Source organism: Protomyctophum parallelum (genome assembly GCF_964188405.1).
Source record: "Protomyctophum parallelum genome assembly, chromosome: 15".
Taxonomy (NCBI): domain Eukaryota; kingdom Metazoa; phylum Chordata; class Actinopteri; order Myctophiformes; family Myctophidae; genus Protomyctophum; species Protomyctophum parallelum.
In genome coordinates this window covers 11,619,554-11,630,278 of record NC_139710.1, presented here as the reverse complement: position 1 = coordinate 11,630,278, position 10,725 = coordinate 11,619,554, and the positions used below count along the sequence as shown (strand labels likewise).

Here is a 10,725-nt window from a genome sequence, read left to right as displayed (position 1 = left end):
CAAAGAACCTTTTTTAAGTATGCTTTATTGCCCTACGCACCTGTCACTATAGCCTTCTGAGGTGTGCATCGGCCTTTTGCTAAAAAGTTGGACCTCCAACTTGTCAGTAAAATGACTACATGGATGGTCATCATACGTCACCAGGTCATTCAGTTCACTGTTTATCTGTGGAAAACCCTATAGGGTTAGAAATGTCTAGTGGAAAGACATTTTTAAAAATCAACAAATCCTACATTACTAAATGAATGGTCAGGGACCACATGCAATACTTCCACGGAGTGTGTGTGTGTGTGTGTGTGTGTGTGTGTGTGTGTGTGTGTGTGTGTGTGTGTGTGTGTGTGTGTGTGTGTGTGTGTGTGTAAAAACAATAAATTGCCACTGAAATGACTGGATTACACAAAACAGCCCTTGAAAAAATACAGGGTGGTGGGTTTTTTTTAATAACTTTTTAGATATTTTTATGGAGAGAAACTTGCTGGAGATGTGATAACAATCTGGCAACTCACAACAAGGCCCACAGCCCCACACATCCACTCAACTGAGCTATTTGTTTATTTTTAACAAAATCACATTCTGCACTTTTAAAAGTATAGTGGGAAAACATAATAAATTGCCACTGAATATGGATTGCATAAAACAACATTTGAAAAATAGAGGGTGGTGGGATTCTTTTTCCTTCTTTTTTTCCTAACTTTTGAGTTTTAAATATATAGTCATACTTATTTTTCTGGAGAGAAACTTGCATGCGGGCGATGTCAGAGATACCAATCTGGCAACCCACAACCACAAGGCCCACACATCCGCTCTGAGCTACACAACGTCAACGAACGACTAGCTACAGTAAGCTACTAGCTTTGTCGTCCAGAATCAGAATCACTTCGTTTGTACCCGACCCATTCAGGATTAACCAAAACAAAGAACAGACGCCTTACTTATAGAGTCTACCTCAAAGTCAATATGTCGGTGAGTAATGTTAGAGAAAAATATTCCAAAGATGCATGACTATAAGACCATTAACAGCATCAAGTCGATGTAAGCTCGTTGATTATATTTAGATGTCTAGGTTAGGTTCATAAAGATGGCGACCGACTCGTCCTTCTGCTAGCCTAGAAGCACAACACTAGCATACCTAATTACTAGCTACTCAGTCGAATTTGACAGCAAACGTTACGTACTAACGCTACTTTTGAACGATAGTCTTATATAAACAACCAATCTGTTGTACAAAACAATTTAATATCTGGAATTCTATTTATGCCAACGGAGATTTCCTTTGATAGCTTGCGTGGCTAACTGACAATAAATCCCTTAGGTCACCGTTAGGCCTATTAGATATTGGTAAGCCACACAATAAAATAAACAATCAACAGCTTTCATATGATATTAAGGCTTTCAATAAACCATTTTTACTTGAATCACGAATGTGTAATGTTTATGAATGTGTATGAGAATGCTGCCTTTTTTGTTATGCTCATTGCTCAACGGCATGTTGTCTACAGGGAGAACTAGGGGTTTATTTTAAAGGATCCCCATTCCCCATTACTAGACACATGAATGGGTTCTAGACTCCAGAGGTCCTAAATAAAGCTAACTAAAATACAAATTTAATTTGACTGGACTGTTGATAAACATTTACACAAATAACAGTTACATACTTGTCTTAGATATCTCAATATATTTTTTGAAATTAATTTGTTAGAGGGTGCATCCACGCAGTCACGCTTGTGTCACCAATACAAGTACAGCTGTGAACAGTTGTCTAAAAACCTAATTATATTAGGGTACATACATACATGTAGTAGGCTACTGCTATCTGGATAAAATGCAGTGCATAACTTAACTCATACCCATTCTTTCTAGGCAAGCGGCGAGGACTCCGCTGACCTGCCCAAAACAAGCTCACCTGCACATCACAGAAAGAAACACAGTACAGAGTCCTCCAAGTCACCCAGAAGCTCCAAACACCACCATTCACGGTCACGATCCAGGGACAGAAAACGTAAGTAGTACTTAATTTGTTTGCCCTTTTTGGGAGTTGAAATGTATATCAAACTTGAAGATTAATCTGACTATTGATCTGACACAGAGCACAAGACCATGATGCTAGAGTGTGGAGGTCAGCGATTCAGGAGTCCAGACTCCAGAGTTGGTGTTGGCTAGACTGCACTCTTGCATCTCATCGATCTGACATGTTAAACCACTGAAGGGATTTTTTTTAAATAGGCCTTTCAATATTATCAGCTAGGAGGACTAAGTACATCTCTCAAAATGTCTGTCTACTTACATGTACAGGTGACAAGAAGCAGAGACGAAGTCGCAGCAGGAGCAAAGAGGTAATTCGTGATTTCATTTTCATGCAAATCTTCAGTGCTTATCGATAGTTTTGATAATTTTAGATTGTGGTAAGTATATTTCATCTGGTTAAATGTATAGAATAAAAGCTAAAGAATTATAGGTTTCCAGATGGACAGGGCCTTATTCACATGGAAAGATGCCCTTTTTGCCATCCTTTTGTTGACATGTCTCAAAGGAAGGTTTCCTCCTTGGATATCTGTCACTAATTGTAGCCATTTTACATGGTGAAGAGTAGACTTTTCTTTTTTTTTTTTTTTTTTTTGTTAAAATCTTGTGTGTAGATCACATCATGATAACATTTCTACAATAAATCATACTCAGCGTGCTAATGCACGAAGAGACTCTGAACAGAAGACCCTGCTGACATAGCAAAATTATATGCCTACTACTGGGACAGGTAACTATCAGCCATTCAAACTCATATTTGCCTCTTTTTTTTAATTACAAAATTAAGTAAACAATTTGGAATTAACTATTGTTTCTTTTACAGCTATGGATGGGCATTAAGACACTTTCAGCTAATACGAATAAACAAATAGCACATCTTTAATCTCATGGATCTTTAACCCACAAGACCTGAGGCTGATTCTAAAATCGCGTTCTAAATCTGAAAAGTTTTCAGAAGGTTTTTGTCTGTTGGGTTGAAACCTTTTCAGGATCATAATTAGCAGATCTACAAGCTCAAAATACGTTGCTTTGCGCTGCGTTTCGAACTTGTGGATATGCTACTTTTGATACTTTTATGTGATGCTGTATGTATGATCACATTTAATTTCACGAAAAATACACAACGTTAGAATATGAAGATAAGAGGTTTCTGCCCAACAACAGCTATATATATATATATATATATATATATATATAGCAACAGCTAAATGACACGGAGGCGTTCGCAGCTTGAAAGGTATAACAATGTATAGGTGTTGCAGGTCTAAATGGGTTAAGTGATCGTTGACAAAATGACAAAACCGCCCATGCTTTAGTTTTCTGCTAATGTTTAGTTAATTACATAGTTTGGAAAACAAGGTGAAATCCTGTTGAGCAGGAAATAGAATAATGATTCAGCTGGTGCATAAGAACAGAGCATCAACAGATTTATAGGTGTTGACTCCTGTGGCACTTTATTGTGGAATGGAATATCACAGAGGTGGTTTTACAGTTCAGTAATTGATGTTTTAAAACAAAATTGTCTGTTCCATTGGTTTGTTTGGTGAGTTAAATGGTTTTCAGGGCTCCCACACGGGAATTTCAGAAAAACCTCTTTCCTCCTCTTTATAAATGGTTCACTGGTCAAATGGGTTAACTTAATAACCAAAGTTTCATATGGTTTGTTTAGCTCATGTCCTTGTACTTTGACAAAGGCACATAGCGCCGATGGGTGCAGGACTGTTCATTTATTTTTCCTTTTTCTTTTGGTAATTCGATTTGACCAAAAATCTGAATTATGAAATCACATGTCAATTGAAGATTGATTGGCCTCACTACATTATTCCCACATTCATAATGCTGGAGTCATAGTAAGCGTAACATATACATCTCACTCATGAGCATGTTTAAAATAGAAAATACATTATGGAAATAGATTTTCAGTGTGATAAGGTATTTTCAACCTGTCAACTGTATTAAGTATCATTTGCTGAAAGCCATGGTACTAACTCTTTTTGTTGCACTATTTTCCTGAAAGAGACAACTTATTCTTACAGGCACGAAAGCGGGACCCTGAGAAGCCTTCAAAGTCATCCAAGAAGCAAGATGAGCTGTATGAGCAGAGCGAAAAGGGGAAGGAGAGACTTTCAACAGAGAATGGAGAGGAGCGGAGAGGACGCAAAGAAAAGAAGCCCTCCAAGGGACGCAGCCACTCACGGTCACACTCACGGGAAAAGTGAGTGTAGTTAATAACCAAATGTAGTTAAAACATGTAGGTAAGTGGGGTTATGACTCAAATGTGGCTGATTCCAATCTCTTGACTTGCCCATGCAGATTGGTTTGTCTGTTTTTGTTCCACAGCACAACATGCCTCAGAATCTTTTGTAAATTAAGTAATGCAGATGTTTAACAATAATTTAACTCTTGAGAGTAATTTTACAGACTCATGCACACCGCACAGTCTGGTGAGACGTAGGAGGACCCTAGGCAGGAAGCAAACCTGTTGGCATGAGAGAAAGTACGGATGTTTGGTGTTAACAGAAACAGCAGTCCAATAATTTACTATCTAGGCCTACATAATGAGGTTTTAATATAGTTATCGCAATTCAATGAAATAAAATAATGTTATATAAATTTTTTCATGGCAGGAATTAATGAATATTAATAAAACATTCGTGACACAATGTATCTTCTTTGTGATAAAGATTCTCGCAAATATATTCTACAGCAAGCAACTGATTCCTCTCCTAACGTCATGTGCTGGGCCTGGGTGATACAATGAATCAGATTGGTAATACTAGTGCAAATGATTGCAAATGAATACACTTGTTTTATTATAAATAAAATAAAACAATTGCAAATAAACGCACAGATCATTTGTCTCTAGGTCCGTCAGGGAAGAAAAGAGGGTGGAAAACAAATGTTTAAAAAGTACATTTGTGTTTTCTTTCGCTGGTTCAACTTGCCTCTTCTGAGTTGGAGTGCATGCATGCAGAAGTGGCGCATGTATGCAAACGCGTACATGTGACCATCGGATGGTCCCTACAATTAGCCCTTCACTAAATCCCACCCCCAAAAGCGATTGTCCAATACCAATCCACATAGTTTAGCAACGGTTGCTTTGCAGGTCAAGCTTTCTTCCTATTCCCTGCCTATTGGACAAGGATGGGTTGGGGAGGGACTTAGTGAAGGGCTAATTCCCAGTGCATTGTGGTAATGTGGTATACTTCAGTCCACTACTTGGGGTGCAAAAATGCTCACTACACATTCCAGTCCAGACACTATAACAAAATAGCGGTACGCCAAAGTAGTGCAGTGTTGGGAAAGTTTTTTTTTTTTTTTTTAAGTTCAGTTTTAAATTAACTAGTTCCGTTCATGGTTCATCATTCAAAATTATAGTTATTTTTCATTATTGCCACAGCCCATAGCCATATAAAACCGCAGACTTTATTCCAAATGAAGTCCAAACCTTAACCAACTTTGGGATTAATAAAGTGACAACTTTTACAATATCTCCATTACCATTATCCAAATTAATTCCTTCCTATAGTTTAAGAACCGTGTAGGTCTCGTTACAGTGATCGGCTGTTTCACACCGGCTTCGAATGCTGTCATGCATTTCCTCAGCCGGCACATTTCCTAAACCCTGTTTGCGTACCTAATTTAAGCCGCGATATGCACTGTTTTATAAGTTCTTGTCATAAAGATTTTACATATCAGATCTCAGTAAACATTCCCAATTACTTATTCACATTCCCAGTTATATAGCTGAGTGGGAATTGAAATGTAAATCAATATTTAAGACAATGGCAACCTCGCTGTGGGTGATCCATCCATCTTCAACCGCTTATCCGTAGTCGGGTCGCGGGGGCAACAGCTCCACCAGAGAGCTCCAGACTTCCCTCTCCCGAGCAACATTAGTGACTTCCTCCTGGGGGATTCCGAGACGTTCCAAGGCCAGAGAGTCGATGTATTTCCTCCAACTGCGCCTTGGTCTGCCCCGGGGTCTCCTCCCAGTGAGACATGCGTCGAGGACCTCCCTAGGGAGGCGCCCGAGTGGCATCCTAACCAGATGCCCGAACCACCTCAGCTGGCTCTTTTCCAGGCGAAGGAGCAGCGGTTCTACTCCAAGTCTCTCTCGTGTGACTGAACTTCTCACCCTATCTCTAAGGGAGATGCCAGCCACCCGTCGAAGAAAACTCATTTCAGCCGCTTGTATTCGTGACCTTATTCTTTCGGTCATGACCCACACTTCATGACCATAGATGAGAGTAGGAACGAAGATTGCTCGGTAGACAGAGAGATTTGCCTTCTGGCTCAACTCTCTTTTCGTCACAACAGTGCGGTACAGCGACTGCAATACCGCCCCTGCCGCTCCGATTCTCTGTGGGTGATGTCAGTGTTAACACAAAAAATGCTGGAAACGTATCCATACGCTTTATTAATATCGAACGCCGTACGCGCGAAGCGTATGTATACGTTTTATACGTTTTTTTATTGCTTACTGTACATCAACGTCCTATGCTCCAGGACACCGAAGAAAATAACAGCGATCGTCTCCAGGAAGCTCCAATATGTGATCCGGGAGTAAAAAGCCCCTCCCTCCTGAAAAGAGGTCTGTCTGTGGCGAAGACGCTCCCTCCTCCAATGCCTCCATTACACGTATGGGTCTGCACGGCAACGGCATAGACCAACGCAGATGTCAGGGCATCTAAAATGGAGTTACCCATACTCTAGTAGTAGTCTAGTGTCTGTGAATACACTCGATTCCCCCTCCCCTCCTGTTTCTACATGGTTTCTCCCGAGGAATCTTTGTGGGGGGAGTCTCTTCTGCCCGGATCGCATTGCAGTTTGAGTTCCCTGGCCCCAGGCCACACTGCGCCTTGTAATCGCCTTGCACCGCTCTCTCATTCTCGGAAAAAGATATAACGCAGTCGTGTCGATTTGCCCTCTGCCAGTATATAAACCAAGAATAATCTTCAACGATCGCCATTTCATAACGTTTTCAACACGCACACGGCACACGCCATGATCAACTAACTGCCTGGCTACGTCTTCAGTCTTCACCAGCCATCGCTATCCGTTGTGTGGATCGCCATCGCGTCTTCACTTTGTTTGTTTGGGCAAGAAGCACGATCAGCGATGGAAAAGAGCTTTATATCCACGGCAGATAAGTAATGACGTATTATCGAAGGACCGCCATGATCAACTTACTGCCTACGTCTTCGTCAGCCAATGCAGCCATCATCGCTATCCGTTGTGTGATTGTGGATGTAGGCTATATCCACGGTATCGAGAGAGACGCCCGGCTGTGATATAGGTCTTATCACTGCAATTATAATGAATAAAAAGGCTACAATCACACAACGGATAGCGATGGCTGCATTGGCTGGTGACAACATGGCCTCGGTCCCAGGCAGTTAGTTGATCATGGCGGTCCCTCGATAATACGTCATTACTTATCTGCCGTGGATAAAACTCTTTTCCATCGCTGATCTCTGCTTCTTTGCCCAAACAAAGTGAAGATAGCGTTGTCCAACAAAGCAGCCAGTTATTTGATCATCTCTCTCTCCTGTGCTTCTTTCCTCAAACATGTCCAGACATGTCAACCTCAACCACTAAACTCACCGATCCAGTAACGCATCTCACCGTTATACTATCGTTCTGAAGGCAGATATAAAAATAAACATAAATAAATTATTGTCATATACATACTACACACTGAATGAAAGCCCTAATTGTCTACTTTTAGGAGGAAAACAAATACATAATATTGATTTGAAGTGAGCAGTGCAATGTTGCAGTGCAATGTTGCGCAACATTGCACTGCTCACTTCACAGGGGTGTGATTTTCATTATTATTACAGTAGAAGTATTTTTCTTATGAAAGCAGAGAGTCTTCTGTTTCATACGGTATATAGTATGTACATTTCGCTATAGGCCTTATTTTGTGAATAATAGTTCTTCTGGTCCATGCATTTTCTGAAATCCTCTCTGGTGGGCGCAAGCTGCATTCAATAGCCAATTACTGACAAACTATACATGGGACCATGTGTATTTGTTTTCCTCCTAAAAGTAGACATTCAGGGCTTTCATTCAGTGTGTAGTATGTATATGATATTATTTGTGTTCATTTTTATATCTGTCTGTCAATGTCTGTCAACTTCAACCTTCCATATCTCTGCTGTTTTTTCAAAAGAGCAGCGTGCTGCGAAAAGCAGGTGTTAGAAAAAGGTCAATATCTCCAGAATGGAAGATGGTAGAATCATAAAAAAAATTTTAAATTGAAGTGGACTAGTTTGGCTTCCTTTTGATTTATGCGGTGTGATTCTCGCTATAAGAGGCCCCTCGCTGTGGGCCCCGAAAAAGTTCAGAAGTCCCAATGTTAATCGCTCAGCACCACCAAGCCTGAGCAAATAGAAAACTCTAGCAATCAATGTGTTAAAAGCGCTGGGGGGAGAGTGGCCAATGGGATCACAGGAAAAACACTGTCAACTTGATCTGAAATCCTTGTGTGGTACTTGGTTTTCTAGCCTGACTATGTTGTCATGTTATTGATTTCCAATTACCATGATGTTTTATGTGATTCCTTGCTTCCAGGCGGCATCACAGCAAAAGTAAGGACAAACGGCGATCACGGTCACGCAGCCGGGACAGGAAGAGGAAGGCACGGTCTCGGTCAGGTTCCAGAACCAAACATAGGCACCGTAGCAAAAGCCGTAGTAAAAGCAGGTGAGTTTGTGAAACATTTGCCACACGTTTGAATAACTTTATTGCCTTTCCTTTGTCTTTTAACTATTTTGATGACATTTGGGTGTTTTGAAATAGGGAGCGAAAGAAGAGGATTGAGAAAGTGCGCAGAAAGACTCGGAGCAGGTCTGTGAGTCCACCAGCGTTCCGAGGCAGAAACACAGCTATGGATGCACAAGAGGCCCTGGCCAGAAGGTATTGCAACAGCTCAGTCACGTGTGTGTGTGTGTGTGTGTGTGTGTGTGTGTGTGTGGCTTCATTCCCCTTTTTGGTATATTATACGTTCATTTCCAAATAATGGTGACTAATATGAACTTCTTGTTCATGCTGATTTGCAGATTGGAAAGGGCCAAAAAGCTACAGGAGCAGAAAGAAAAGGAGATGGAGAAGCAGCAACAGCAACAACAAGAGATAGCTGCAGGTGAATAACACTGTTTTGGAGACTTGTATCATTTGATCCAGAATGTAGACATTGCCTAATCTTGTTTCGTTTTTTTAGTGGCCACTCCTCTGCTGTGTGACACAGTGGTTGCGGCTGCTGCTGCTGCAGCTGCTGCTGCTGCAGCTGCTGCCACCAACCCTGTTCTCAATGTGGCAGCTCTCTTGGCCTCTGGAACCCAGGTAACTCCTCAGATTGCCATGGCAGCACAGATGGCAGCTCTTCAAGCCAAAACGTTAGCAGAGACTGGTATTGCTGTACCCAGCTATTACAACCCTTCTGCTGTAAACCCCATGAAGTTCGCCGAGCAGGAGAAAAAGAGAAAAAAGCTATGGCAGGGGAAAAAAGAGGGGGTAAGAATTGACTTGGTTCCAGCACCTAGTATGTACTGTGGTTCTCCCTGCATGTCTGGCTATTTAATAGTTCAGTCTTTGATGTTGACTGTCTCAATATTTCTTAAAGGACAAATCGCAGACTGCTGAATTGTGGGAGAAGCTCAACTTCGGAAACAAGGACCAAAATGTTAAATTTCGCAAACTAATGGGTATCAAAGTACGCAAGAGTCATTTTAATTATACTGGCATTTCACATTCAGACTTTTTAAATTGATAACCCATGGAATTTCCCCAGACTTAACAGATTGTCTTATTTATAGGGAGATGAGGAAGCTGAAGCCGCAAAACCACTTAATGAGGAGGGTTTGAAGACTCTTCAACAGCAAGAGGAGATGTTTAGAAACCTTGACGTTCAATATGAGATGGCCAGGTCTCAGACCCACACCCAGAGAGGAATGGGCCTTGGTTTTGGGTCCTCATTTTCACGTGGAATGGATGCCATCTAGTGCCAAACATTGTGCTGTTTTGGTTTCTTGACTAATCATATAGGTCAACAACTCACTGCTAGCCCCTCAAGCTTGCATGGATGTTGCATTGATCTGTAATTTATTTAGAAGCAAAAGATCTCACATCTTGGAACATTCTAATGTAAATAGTGAAATACTGAGCTTGTCTCAGTGTTTAGTAATATGTACATCTTTATAAAAGTTAAGTGACTGACACAGTTTGAACTTAATTTGTTTGAAAATATGTGATAGCTTTTTCTTTTTCTACTAAAAGTGATTGTTTAATTTGGAACATGTCTAGGTCAAGTTAATATTTGTTTACATTCATCTACCAAAATGCTATTCAATTTGATCCTAAATCGATGTAGCATTATTAGAATCCATATTTTTTCTGGAATAGAAAAGTTGTTGGATTGTAATACTGGCTTCAAAGGATATGCTTGGACTTGGGGAAAGAAGTAATCAGACTTTCATGTAATTAAAATGAGTCTGTCGTATAAGGTCTTTTGTATGTCTCCACATTCAACCACAATTACTATTTGACTATTGCCAAACATCTGCATGAATGATTTATATTGTAATCAGATGATAGACAGTGTTTCATTAGCTGTTGAACCTGATAGGGGAAAATAAATATATGCATTACAATACAAACTTGACACGTAAATAAAAAGATTTTCAGATACTTGACTAC

At 40.5% G+C, this 10,725-nt stretch overlaps 1 protein-coding gene across 1 annotated transcript; it reads left to right on the top strand.

The window, feature by feature from the left end:
- Positions 1-827: 827 nt before the first annotated feature.
- Positions 828-10,716, top strand: rsrc2 (arginine/serine-rich coiled-coil 2). The gene is made up of 10 exons (XM_083783752.1): positions 828-963; positions 1,861-1,999; positions 2,293-2,333; positions 4,059-4,237; positions 8,602-8,733; positions 8,830-8,946; positions 9,090-9,172; positions 9,251-9,543; positions 9,653-9,742; positions 9,846-10,716. Exons 1-10 carry the CDS (start codon positions 958-960, stop codon positions 10,029-10,031), a joined length of 1,266 nt encoding a protein of 421 aa, XP_083639878.1. The 5' UTR covers positions 828-957; the 3' UTR covers positions 10,032-10,716.
- Positions 10,717-10,725: the final 9 nt, after the last annotated feature.

Excerpts from the sequence above, each read along its gene's own strand:
- rsrc2 (XM_083783752.1), top strand. Across the intron at positions 2,000-2,292 it reads ACGATCCAGGGACAGAAAAC|GTGACAAGAAGCAGAGACGA; the intron begins GTAAGTAGTACT and ends TTACATGTACAG. Across the intron at positions 9,743-9,845 it reads GCAAACTAATGGGTATCAAA|GGAGATGAGGAAGCTGAAGC; the intron begins GTACGCAAGAGT and ends TCTTATTTATAG.